The sequence below is a fragment of the Rutilus rutilus genome (genome assembly GCF_951802725.1).
Source record: "Rutilus rutilus genome assembly, chromosome: 23".
Taxonomy (NCBI): Eukaryota; Metazoa; Chordata; class Actinopteri; order Cypriniformes; family Leuciscidae; genus Rutilus; species Rutilus rutilus.
The window spans coordinates 11,666,860-11,680,471 of record NC_140233.1 but is presented as its reverse complement, the minus strand read 5'-3'; the positions used below and the strand labels follow the sequence as shown (position 1 = coordinate 11,680,471).

The 13,612-nt window shown below is 37.9% G+C and overlaps 1 protein-coding gene across 1 annotated transcript in view; it reads right to left on the bottom strand.

Annotated features, from left to right (window-relative positions):
- The window catches only part of shank2b (SH3 and multiple ankyrin repeat domains 2b), a 102,368-nt gene that overhangs the window by 87,536 nt on the left and 1,220 nt on the right, over positions 1–13,612 (bottom strand). The window contains exon 2 of the mRNA XM_084396607.1: positions 687–880. Within this exon, the coding sequence (XP_084252733.1) occupies positions 687–872 (186 nt within the window). The 5' untranslated portion in view covers positions 873–880. The remainder of the gene's footprint in view (positions 1–686; positions 881–13,612) is intronic.

Genomic DNA, 13,612 nt, shown 5'->3' with positions numbered 1-13,612 from the left:
ACCTTATCAGCAATGTGCCAGCACAATTCAATCCCCTGCTTCTTCCTAAAATAACACTGGCAGTAATGACAGGCACAGATATTTTTTAAAGAACCTGTTTGGAGCATGAGCAGTAAAAATGGTTTCTATTAGTGATTTTCATTTACAATAAATCAAATTCTACAACATTTTTAGCCTGGTTTGGTTCCAATATTACAATAAATTGGGGTTTAATGCGTGAAGTATGGCAACCCATTATTCATTTGTCATAAATTTTAAGTTTGAGTAGATTTACAACTACTGTTGTAAGAAAAAAAGGGTCATTTTGGGATTTAAAGTTCACTTTAAGTAAATATTTTAAACTGTATTTTTCATATTAAACCTTGTTGCGCTTGCTTGTGTGTCAAATTTTCAAATATATAAAACTATTACTTTCACATTTGGAAAAGAGCGTCTCTACATGATATTGGCTTTCTGAACTTTCTTCATTTAATGCATGGCAATGTAATTTTCTACTTTACGAGTGTAAAATAGGTAAAAAACTTGTTGCCTTGTTGCATCCTTTTCCGTTTTTAGTCCACTAAAACCCAAACAGCTCTAAAGAGAAGGTTGAAACTGTTAGAGGGAAGCAATTTACTATAATAATATAATTTTGAAAGGTCCACATGGCCCAACAGCTGAGTGTTTGTATGTGTGTGTGAACGCACAGACTGCTGCAGGTCAGGGATGACTACACAGATGAGCGTTGTGTCTCGCAGGCTGTTGTCCAGTCGGCCACTGATAGGTCGATCCAGCCTGGGAGGCTCATCTCGGGAACTGTCTGATTCCGAACTGACCGAGTCCGAGAAACTCTGAGCCATTTCCTCCTCGCTAGACATGGGGCTCCGCGGCATGATCAACACTGTGGAGAGAGAGAGCAAATTTTACAATGAATTCAATAGCGTGCATAATGCATAAATTAAAAACTTTAGTAAACTAACTAAATTAAATTACACAAAAATATTTACCAATGAATAAATAAATACCCAATATGCTGGAAAATGAAAAGTATTTCATAGGAATATTCTCTAAAATGACCTTGTAAAGATCACATGCAGATAAAATCAACAATGATCTGTAATTTAAAGATTAGCATGCACTTAAACTTCAGCATATGAATATAATTCTAATTCCCAAATTACACCAAAAAAAAAAAAAATCACTGATTTGTCTTAATAAAAAGGCAGGGAAAACAATAATAAAAAAAATACTAGAAAATAAAATACTGGAATTAACTGGAACTTAACTTGAAAAATAAATAAATTTAAATAAAAAAATTAAATTAAAATTAAATTAAATTAAATTAAATAAAAAAATAAAATTTAAATACTGGAATTAACTGGAATATAATTTAGAAAATAAAATAAAATTTTAACCAAAAATAAAACGTTGAAAAATAAAATAGAGTAAAATAAAAACTGGAAAATAAAACTCTGGATAATAATATAAAGTGAAAAATAAAATAAAATAACATAAAAATATGATGAATAACCTATAATATAACATCATAAACCACATAGCCAACTCTTAAGTGTTTAAAATGGTCCCTGAAGAGGGTCATTTGATGGATCAGCCGATTGTCCAGTCTAGACGAAGTAATTTCAGAGGCGTATAAGTAAGTTATTATAACTTGACAAAAGATTGCCAAGACAAACTTGTTTTTATTTTGAATTAAAATAATGTGCACCGATGAATCACGATAAGCACAGTAAGACCAGGAACATATTAATAAAATAAAGAGGGGCAATTTAGGTTTTCTTTTGACTCGAGTGCTTATTATTCCCATACATAATATTTTTATATTGCTATCTGGTCATTTCGCTACACTTGTTTATCTCTCTGTGGCCTTTTGTGAATTCGCTGGGTTCACCAAATGTTGCTGAAGAGTCCCTATCTCCCAAGACTGAGCGTGTTTATAGTTCATCTGAGGATGACTATAGGAGTACAGCAAGTACACTGAAATGTCAGACTGTATATCACGTCATTTTAATATTTCTTCTCTACATCTTTTGGCTCTGCACTACCTTGCAGGGGTAATTGAACTGACACTGAAAATGAAAATAGTCTTGTTTATTATCACAAACTTCTGATGAATTAACAAATCAGCCATGGTTCATTTAAAATGTACAGTAATGCTAAATCTTTGTTTATTTTCATTATTTCATTATATACAGACCCTTTCCAAAAAATGTGAATATCATGGAAAAGTTTATTTCCATAATTCCATTCAAAACGTTAAACTTCCATAGATTATAGATTCAGGGCCCACAACTTAAACGATTTCAAGTTGTTTATTTGTACATAATTTGGGCTTCCAGCTCATAAAACCCACGAAAACAGGATTTCAAAAAATTAGAATATTACATGAAATCACACAGTAATTACACAGTGATACCATGGTCATTGAACCAGGTTTTGGTTCTTTTGGCAGTGTGGGCAGGTGCAAATCCTGCTGGAAAATGAAGGAAGCATGAAGTGCTCTGAAAATGTCCTGGTAGACGGCTGCGTTGACTCTGGATTTAATGAAACAGTGGACCAAAGTCCTCTTTTCTGATGAGAGCAAATTTTGCATCTCATTTGGAAACCAAGGTCCCAGAGTCTGGAGGAAGAATGGAGAGGCGCACAATCCAAGATGCTTGAAGTCCAGTGTGAAGTTTCCACAGTCTGTGTTGGTCATCGGCTGGTGTTGGTCCACTGTGCTGTCCACTCAACGCAGCCGTCTACCAGGAATATTCAGAGCACTTCATGCTTCCTTCAGCAGACAAGCTTTATAGAGATGCTGACTTCATTTTCCAGCAGGATTTGCACCTGCCCACACTGCCAAAAGAACCAAAACCTGGTTCAATGACCATGGTATCACTGTGTGATTTCATGTAATATTAAAAAAATTTGAAATCCTGTTTTCGTGGGTTTTATGAGCTGGAAGCCCAAATTATGTACAAATAAACATCTAAATACTTGAAATCGTTTAAGTTGTGGGCCCAGAATCTATAATCTATGGAACTTTAACGTTTTGAATGGAATTCTGGAAATAAATAAACGTTTCCATGATATTCACATTTTTTGGAAAGGGTCTGTAAGTCGTTCAAAGCAGCATTATAACGTAATGTAGCATACAAAGATTACATACAGATACAATCAACATTAATTTATTATGTAAAGATTAGCATATAGGATTATTATACAGCAGAGTATTTTTATTTTGGGAAACTTTTACTTTTACGTCACTACACTCCAAAGCATAATATCGTATTTTTTACTCTACGCTAAAAAAAAAAAATATATATTTATGAAGTCTTGCATCCTAAACCTCTTGTTTATTTGTAGCTACATTTTAAATCCCATATCATGGGGCTCACAGACATTTGGACCCTTATTGTATATTTTATTGGCTGTTAGTCATTACATCGGATTAAAGGTTTCCAAAAGGGACAGATGGAGCTGTTTTCTGCGTCTTGGGTTAGCACACGCCATATTTCTGAAGTGTACACAAGCGTTTGAAATCACAACAACACTTTTGAATGGCAAACAAAATGTCTGGGTGTTTGGGGGATGTGGGGACGGCAAGCAATATCAGACAATTACAGAGACGCAGAAAGAGAGAGAGGCTCAGACAGTAACTAAAGCAAAGAGGTCAGATGAAATATCTGACTGACGGCTCTCCGCTAAAGCCTAAACGATCACGGCATGTGTAAACGAGACGATGCGAGACAGCTGAAGATTAATTAGCGCTCATCACATTTCCTTTCCGTTTTACCCTGTGAAGGGTTCGAGAATATTCAAACTGACCTTTCCGTGCTAGCGCATCTTTATAACGCTAAACTACCGTGTATAGGTGGTCAAATAACTGCTATTGAATAAAACACCTCGATTAAGTGGGCTTCGGTGTAAAAATAAGCTTTTATGAGATGTTGTCACACAACCTAGAAACTAACAATCCACTTGTGTGGAAGTAATGTTCAAACATTATAGGCTACTTTGAGTGTGACCATGCTCGTAGCGAAACTGAGCCAACGGTTTCATACGTTAAATGCGCAGGCGTTGTTGTGTCTCTCTCCCAGAAGGCCCTGTCATTCATCAGGGCTGTCAGTGTTGGTTTTCTCGCTCGACCTTTACAATCGCCCGCCACCAAGACGGGATTCAAGAGGCAGGAAGCATTTGTCGACTATCGCTTGAAGGGTACCACCAATTAAAACCTTACAGCGTGGAGAGGAAATTGCACCCACATTCACTTCAGTGCTAAGAAGCTGCCAGCAGATTTAACACAACTTCAGTGTTGGCAGATAAACACACAGACACCACTGAAGTCCTTTCACAGTTGTGTTATTGTGCGCTCGATGATATATTGGTTTCCTGTGAAGTGAATATTATCCAGTTGTGGGCATTTAAATAAATTACACAGTACATGCTTTCATCTTGCTGAATTAATTAGATATTATTTGCTATGTAAGAAGTTCAAAGCAACACTAAGCGTAACATAACCTTGCAGAGGTTACATGAAGATACAATCAGCAATATATGTTGAATTAATATCATTTTAATTCCCCAAATTACTGCATAAATCACCTTGACTGGCCTATTTTTTTATTTTATTTTTTGTAAAATGGCAGCGATAAAAGCAAAACAAAACAAAAATAAAACACTGGAAAATAGCCTAATTGTAAAAAACATAACATAATATGAATATGATAAGTGATACAGTTAATAATGTAAAGATGAGCACACACTTTAAGCTGATGCATATTAATTATTATATTCTAATTCCCAAAATCCACTTCAAACCACAAAGCAGCGATAAAAAAACATCAATTGTTTTTTGTTTTTGAGTATAAATTGGAAAATAATCTATGATTATGATCATAATATGAAATTACTTAAAATAAAATATTAACTAATATGCTGGAAAATAAAACGTAGCAACTTGGTGCATTAATAAAGAATATGTGGTCACAGGTGTTTATGATGGCTTCGAATGCAGCTTGCGCAATCATAATTCATACATTATACATTAGATTTCATATTTTGGACATGATATACATACCCAGATGCGTTAGAATTATACATTAGGTTACAAAATCATACATTTAATTTCCAGAATTCATTATTAGTTCAGAGTCACTTGTGTTTTCTGACTATTTTGGGTATTTATTTATTACACTCGATTATACAAGATGCTAATATATGGCAGCACTTCTCAGGAAGCAGAAAAAAAAAAGTACATACTGACCTAGAAGCATAATTTACTGTATTTAATAAGTTAAAGTTTATTTTCCCTGTTAACTTCAAAAACACACACCGATGCTTTTTCATTACGGCAATTATTTATTAAAAGTACTGCCAAAATATTCACTCTGAATGTCTGCCACTGTTGCCACGACTACTACTAAACACATTTGCATTGTTATAGTTAATGGAAGTGATGCATTAAGCTTTTTTTTTTTTTTTAAATGGCTGGTTTGGTCTAGACTGTCATAATGTGTTAGGAGGCTTAAAACGTAACTTAATATCCTACGCTCATCAAGGAGCATAAGAAGGATTCTGGAAGGAATTAAGCTCACCCTAATATCCTGAAAAACAACAGAAGTAATATTTTTCTTCCTGAGATTTGTTGAGAAACATCTCATATGAAGGTTGGTTCACTTCTGCGTAGTCACTGTATCATTTTACACAGGGTTGCTCTATTCCAAAAGCCTGCCTGAGGGCAGTCAAACTTGCTGTTTCAGAAACACGGACAGTAGCAGGAACTGACAGCTCTCCGAGAGCTCAACCTTCCCATAAACATATATACTGTATTTGAGAAGCATCTAATACTGCACCCTTAATTAAACCAATGCACAAACATTAATATTTCACAACCAATTTATTTTTCATCAAAAAGTGCTGTGGATGTTGTATCAAAAGCTCTTGGGTTTATGTTTTTGCAATATAGCTAAAACTCCAATCCCATCCTCATAAAACAAAAAGAGCAATAACAAAACTGTTGTGCTTGCTCATGCAAACCTCACCACCATAATGCTAGGAGGATCATGGTTGCCAAGGTGTTGCTATGGTGTTCTAGATGATTGCTAGGTGATAAAAAGAGCCTGTGCTCAAATCTGTATGCTAACCTAAAAAAGTGCTAAAATAATATACCATTCAAAAGTTTGGGGTCAGTGGGAATTCTTTTTTATTTTTTTTATTTTTTTAAAGAAATTCATACTTTTATTCAGAAAGGATGCATTAAATTGATCAAAAGAGATAAATCACTACTTAAAATAAATGCTGTTTTTTTTTTTTTTTACAAAAATATGAAGCAGCACAACTGTTTTTAACATTGATAATAATAAGAAATGTCTCTTGAGCATCAAATCAGCATATTAGAATGATTTCTGAAGGATCATGTGACACAAAATTGAAAATTCAGCTTTGCATCACAGGAATTAATTATATTTTAAAATATGGTTATTTTAAATAGTAAAAATATTTCACAATATTACCGTTTTTTTACTGTATTTAATCATATTATGCTCACAAAAGTTGCATTTATTTGACTTCTTTCAAAAATATATAAAAAAATCTTATCAACCCAAACTATTGAATGTTATTGTAAATAAATAGATTTTATTCAAGTCCGAAACACTATTTAACATCACTGAATTAACCTAAATACATTAAGTTACAACAGCTAAACAAAAGGGTTATGATATTAAAAATAGCTCCTTTACAACCCCTTTTTACAGAGTTGGACAAGCTGGTCTGCAAATATGGCTGATTCCCTCCTTCAAAGAGATTTCTCAGCCATTTTATCATCCGCCAGGCGACGGTCCTAAGTCCAATCTCTTAGAAAAGAAATAGGACAGCTCTCGTCAACAAACCACACGGTGTGCAATCATTCATGTCCATAGCCGTTAGATGCCACATTTGACTGGGCAATAGAAGTGAAGCTTCTGTGAACTACCTGAAAGGAGAAGGGTAACTAAAGTATGGGTTTCATCTGGGCCAACAAGTAAACCACAGAGAAGAGCGGAAAGAAACGGAGCTGTGGGACTCAAAGGAGCAATAGAGTGAGACAGAGGGATAGACAGGGAGGGGAAAGTGGCATACAGAGGCGAATAGAGAGGGAGAGGGAAAGGGGGACGGGCTGGCCTGGATCTGTGTCCGCTTGCCTTACCCCTGGTGACTTAACGGCAACACCGCACAGCTGTAAAATAGGGCAAGACTAGGGCTCGCGTATACGCCGGTGCAAGACGAGCAGAACAAATCACAGTCTGAACACCAGTGTTATAAAAAAGCGAGGTGAAGCTGATGAAAAATAAATGAGAAGCAAGGCCCAGTTCTATCACAACATGTCATCTAACCCCTCCCATGGGCTGCCTGCGTTCAATCTGAGCTCATCGTGGAACCCGCACGTCAATACGAGGGACAATTATTGCCCCCGGAGGACCGCCGCTGCTTTAGGCCAACACCATATCAGTAGACTACAAACAATGGCAGTATATTGTTTCTCAAATAGGTTTTCATATTTTTATTCATCAATCCATTCAACCGCTCACTCTCTAGGGAAAATGTAACCAATTTAGAGGTCCCATTTAATGATTCCTTCACTCCACGAATTGTCAATTACACCACAGTCCTTATCTGAAGAGCATATAATATAATGATGAAGCCATCAGATCTTAATGAAATGCACTTATCTGCATTAATTTAATAAATGGATGCTCATTGTTGGGGAACTAGCCTACTCTCCAAGCAGCAGAGCAGAAAAAAAAAAAAAAAGGTACAATATGTAAGATTTTTGTAATAAAATATAAAAAAAAAACACTTGCACACTGTGATATATTTCATGCAGTTGTGTACTTACATTATCCTGAAAGTTCCCAAGGATTTGTAATTTTTTTAAATAATGGCTCGTCCCCTTGTCATTGTCGCATATCAATGACGTAATATCAGCGCTATCCTCGGTTTCCGCTTGTACCTAGATGCCTCATTAGCGGCCGTTTCAATGGGCAGCTTTATGTAAGCTGCTAATGAGGGATCTATGTATACATATCTATGATACAATATGTCGCACGGCGCTGTTCAGTCATAATGGTACACGATTATTGATTAGCGAGTACAGACAATCCAGAAAGAAAAAAACGTAAACGTAGATCAACTGAGGCAAGCAGGCTTTGGGACAAACGGATACAAAATATCGGCGTGGCGTTTTCAGGATGGAGAGAGCTTTGCGACAAACTTGGCCTTGATCTGTCGCTTTTTGTACGCTTTTTACCAAGTCTATGGCAGTGAAATTACAGTGTGTTGCACAAAAATATTTAGCCATTACTTAAAAAATACTGTTGGTTTGTTCAAATGTACTTTTAGAACGGTTGTTTTAAACGTGTAAACTGCGCAGCATAACCCCACCAAATAGAGTTCTCAACGGGCCTGAAAATAACAACCCGACCCGACCCGGCCCGTGGCTTTTAAAGCCCGGACCCGATGTAACCCGACACATCAACATGAATTATCTGCCCGAACCCGGCCCGCGGCCCAACGCCGCGTCGGAATTTTATTTTTTTCTCATACACGTATTATCATGACCAGCAGACGGAAATTCAAATCAACCTTTAATGTTCACGCCTTTTAACAATATAAACAACTGAAACAATAAACTTTAAATATATAAATAGGCTGTAGTAGCGATGGTGATTTCACCTGAGGCAAGTTTACTTTTCACCAACTCCATCTTCTTCTCCAGGCTAAAGGCGTGCACGCAGCGGCGTCAGGTCTGCCCCCGCCCCTCTCCGTGATGCGCTTGCACGCAGCAGCCAGACTTTCTTTACGGTGAACAGCAGCGATGATTAATAAATGTTTTTTTTTTTCTTTCACTGACTGGAAAAGATTAAGCCCGAGGTCCGACCCGACCCGAGTCATTTGATTATATTTTCGACCCGAACCCGGCCCGAACCCGCGGGTCCCGTCGGGTTTGTCGGGCCGACCCGACCCGTTGAGAACTCTACCACCAAATCATTTGACAAATAGTCACATATAACAGGCTAATATAGCATTACATTTCACGATCCTTGCAGCTAATTCATTACGTTGACATAAAATAGTGTGATCAAATGTACAGGTGATATAAAAACTAATTTATTAGCTGTTATACCATGGGCTGTTTAAATACTCGATTCTGATTGGCTGGAAGGTGTGCAGTAAAACCGTTTAATGCACAGGTAGTTCCAGTCAGTTTGATTACAGTTCGAAATTAATCCGCTACATTGGTAACCATAGTAACACAGATACACTTGCAAGCAGAGTGAGAGACGCAAATGAAAACGTTTAGGTAGGCTAAATGGATGATTTTTTGAATATCGTTTAATTTGTATCAGTGTTGCCTGTCATTCATAAATAATTGTAATAAATCCATTAAAGAATCATTAAGTTAGCTATATGCTTAAGCAATGAGGGGACTGTAGCTGCTAGACTTTAAAGAAGAGATCGACGCACACAGGTAACTCGCGCACGCATCTCTCTCTCTCTCTCTCTCTCTCTCTCTCTCTGTTCCTTCTTCAGTTCTCTGTCTCTCTCTTTTAATAATGAATTTAAATAAATGTGAATTCATTCAAATAAAAGCAATCCGATGGCTCTACTTTATTTAAAGCGGACGGAGTGCAAGAACTGACGAGCCTTAACTTAAGAAATAACCGTCATTTTTACACGTCTGTTAAAAAATTACACTGTAAACATCAGTTACAGCTTTAACTTATTTTTAATTTGGCAAATAACCAAGGTATAAGCGAGATAATCCACGGCTTCGTAGATAGCCAAATGATCTGATGGCGCGGGCGGGTATAGATATATACATAGATGTCGCCTTGGCTACGGTTTCGTTCCAATGAACTGCAGTAGCGAAGGCGACATCTAGTGTATACACATCTATACCCGCCAGCGCCGTCAGATCATTTGGACGTGTGCTGTTTTCAAGAGATAACAACGATATAAATACTGTTCGTTTTCTCACACAAACCGCTCGTTTCGTGTCTTAGGCCATCAATGTGTACTTATGATGGGGAATTGTTTCATTTGGACGATGGGGAATTGTTTTAATTTGGACTCTGTGCTTGTGTTTTGAGCCAGTGACCATCGACATGCATTATATGACTGACAGACAAGAACGGTTTGACCTAAAAATATCAAAATTGAAACTACTGCGGAAACAAAGACACCTACATCTTGGATGCCCTTGAGGTAAGCTAAACCATATAAAAAATTAATTTCAAAGTGAACTATCCCTTTAAGGTGAATGATCAGCACGCACACAAATCCTCTTATCTCGCTGAAATCTAGACGGATTTACAAACGGTTTGGTTTCTTACAAACGTTATTAACGTGGCTATAATTCCGAATGATTGAACATGTATGTTATAATTTTTCATATGTATGCAGTGTATGTATGCAGTGTCATAACTACATCTCTGACGTTTATAACAAACCAAACCGTTTGAAAATCGGTAGAAAAATTAGCAAGTTATGGTTATTTAAAAGTACATGCACCATTGAAGTAGTGAGCGAGTACACTGTGGCAAGATGGCCGCCATGTGCGGACGTCGACCTCCATTGGCCAGCAGTGCGCACGAGACATCTAGCCTTTATATATGATATCTATGACCACATGTGCATTTTCTCGTATTTGAGGCGTGGTTTACGAATGCCCAGAGCCGTTTATTGGGCGCTACAAATGTCTATCAAATGCGCCTGTACGTATCTCATAGCCAATCGTTTCAATTATACCAGATGACGTATGTAGAGCGACAGATAATCAACGAAGAAGACGACGATGGGTCTGTGTACACCAGAGTCCTGCACGGGTCCGATTTTGTAAATCCGCACCCGCCCGTACCCGCAGTGCTTAAAACAGCACCCGACCAGTTTTCCGACAGCAGCACTAATAAAAATCTGCACCCGACCCGCTTAAAATAGAACCGACACCCGACCCGCACCCGAAATAAAATCAGTTTAGACTATCACATTATAGACACACTTACAAAAATGTTTATTGCCAGGTCATACAGAAGTTATTACACGACAATTAACACAAGGACAACTTCAGCCGAAGCTGTCAAAAGGCCGGTACATGAAGAACATGGCTAACGTTACCACAAAACTGAGTAGCCTAATAACAGACGCGGCTACAACACTATATCTGCCACGCAATTTCGTCTAGCCTACATCTGACAATTCTGGGTTCAAACACGCCCTGCACACCACACATACTTAACAGTGTTAAATATGAAAAATACTGTTCGATAGAACTGCTTTGTTACCACAGTTTCTGCGTGCTTCCTCAGGGATGAAGTTCTATCCAACACGAAAATGTTTGCAGCAAAGCCTTTCACAATATTTTCTTCGGATAACTCCAAATTTCTCCCACACACTGGACTTGATTTTTGATGACGTATTGTCGACAACTTTACAATCTCCACTAGCTATTCTTTTCTTCAACTCCTCAGCATCCATCTCGACGACTGCAAACAGATCGCACGCGCGCAGTTGTGATGAATTTTTAAAAGTGAAAGTCGCCTAGGTAACGTTATAGATCCTGGGAGGGCGTGGTAAATAATAAGCTGATATGGATTTAAAATGATTTTATCAAATTGAAATACAGGCATATTTTTGTAGATGTGTTCCTAAAAATATGCATATATTTTTACGTCTGTCATGTTGGAGCCATAGATATAAACAAACTGCTTCGGTGTGTCGCATAGATGTCATCATCGTCTTGCTGCTCCCTCCCCGTTCTGTGATTGGTTCCCTAGCTGAGGGGAAAATCTGGTCCATGGTATCCAGACTGCCTAGCAGCGTGAATAAAATCGCGCTGTGCTCAAGGCAGCATGGGGAAACCCAGGCTAGGTTCCCACAGTAAAAAGCCACTGAACCGCTGAACCGATTCACTAGAATGAATCAGACCATTCAACCCAACATGCGGACCGTTTAGAATGCTCCGATTCTGTCCTTTAAATTTGACTTTCAAAATGAGAAAAAGTGCCTTAAGGAAGAACGATTCAGTAGAATTAATTGGATTTCAAACCCTTGGCTACACGAAAGAGAGGATCAGTATATAAATCAGACTTTCAAACTCTACACGAGGTGCGCTTATGAACTGATTCACTGGAATGAATTTCACCTCCAAATGCTGAATACAGTGTGAGTTGGTCGGCTAAGCGAGAAAGAACTGTTTAGGTGCATTTGATATTTCCCTCCACATTGGCTAGTTGGAAAAAGTAGCCGGTATTTGAAAATCAAGCTAGGCCTTCTACTTTTTATTTAGTTACTCCCCAACACTGCAGCTATGAATCAGACAAACTAAGTCCTGGAATCACCTACTGGGCCTGCTTGTGTACATAAATCGCTTAGAAGCCTGAAGTGGAAAGTGTGTGGCTGCAAATCCAGTCTGCTAAAATCCTCCTCTCCGCTTCTTATCTCTGTGGGACACAGGATAACAGAGAGCTTCCAACCCCATCCCTGTAATGGATAGATCACCACAGCCTCACAGCTGCAGCTCCTATTTGCTATACAAGCAAAAATCCTTGACCGGCACGCTGAAGATGCCTTACAATACTGATAATGTTGTTTGTCTCCTAATTACAGTTTTCTGGAGGCAATTTGACTGAGATATTTTATGCACAATCACAACAGCAATCAACCGCTTTGTGTTTTGAATGGCACGTTGGTCAAAAGCCCCCCTAAATGCTTCTGAAATGAAAAGAGCGCTCTGATGTATTTATTAGGACTCTGTGAGGAAAATCACATCTTGACATGTTGCTGAAGTACAGTATGGTAGCAGCAAAGGCAGAATTTGCTGAACGGAGCTTGTCAGTGAACGTCATGTTGAAAGCTGAGGTGGATATCCTGTCTCTTGACATCTCCTTAACTTAGCCTTTGCTATACAGTTTCTGAAGATAACCGAAGAGAAACTGTCATCATGAGATACAGTTTCATATCAAAACATCAGGACACAAAGCAGAAAACATTTTGAAACCGGAACATTCGCTGAACGTACTGATAAAGCCACTGGACGCTGCAGTGGTTGGGTTCGGGCATGTCTTTTAAAAGTCTCCTGATACTTATCAAGGAAGATACAATGGGTTCTGGCTCCGGCGGCCCTGAGAAGTGTCACTAGTGAAATCGGTCTGTTCTGTTGCTATGGAGTCGCAGGTTGGAAAGCCCATGAGACCATCGCTACCCAAGCAGTGGATGGGAGAAAACCTGGATCTGCGCATAATGTGGCGTGTCTGAATAATGCTGACCTAAAAACTCTTTTAAGAGGCACATAAATTATTGTCAAAACTCCTAGAGGATTTTAAGTTCCCAAGGGATGCTGGAGTCACTTTAGCTTTGAATTTTACAAACATCATTTTAGGGGGAGTGTTGTTTTCTTTAATAAACATGATATTTCTAGCTTATATGCAGATAAAAAAACAGCCATTTTGCATCACTTGTCTTGCATTGTCGTTTTTATTAGTTATAGACTGATACATTGGATAAACCAATAAATTGGCCACTATTTGACCATTTTGATATCACTTTGTATCACTACTCTTTCTTAAAATGTGCTTGTCTATGTTCTAAGACT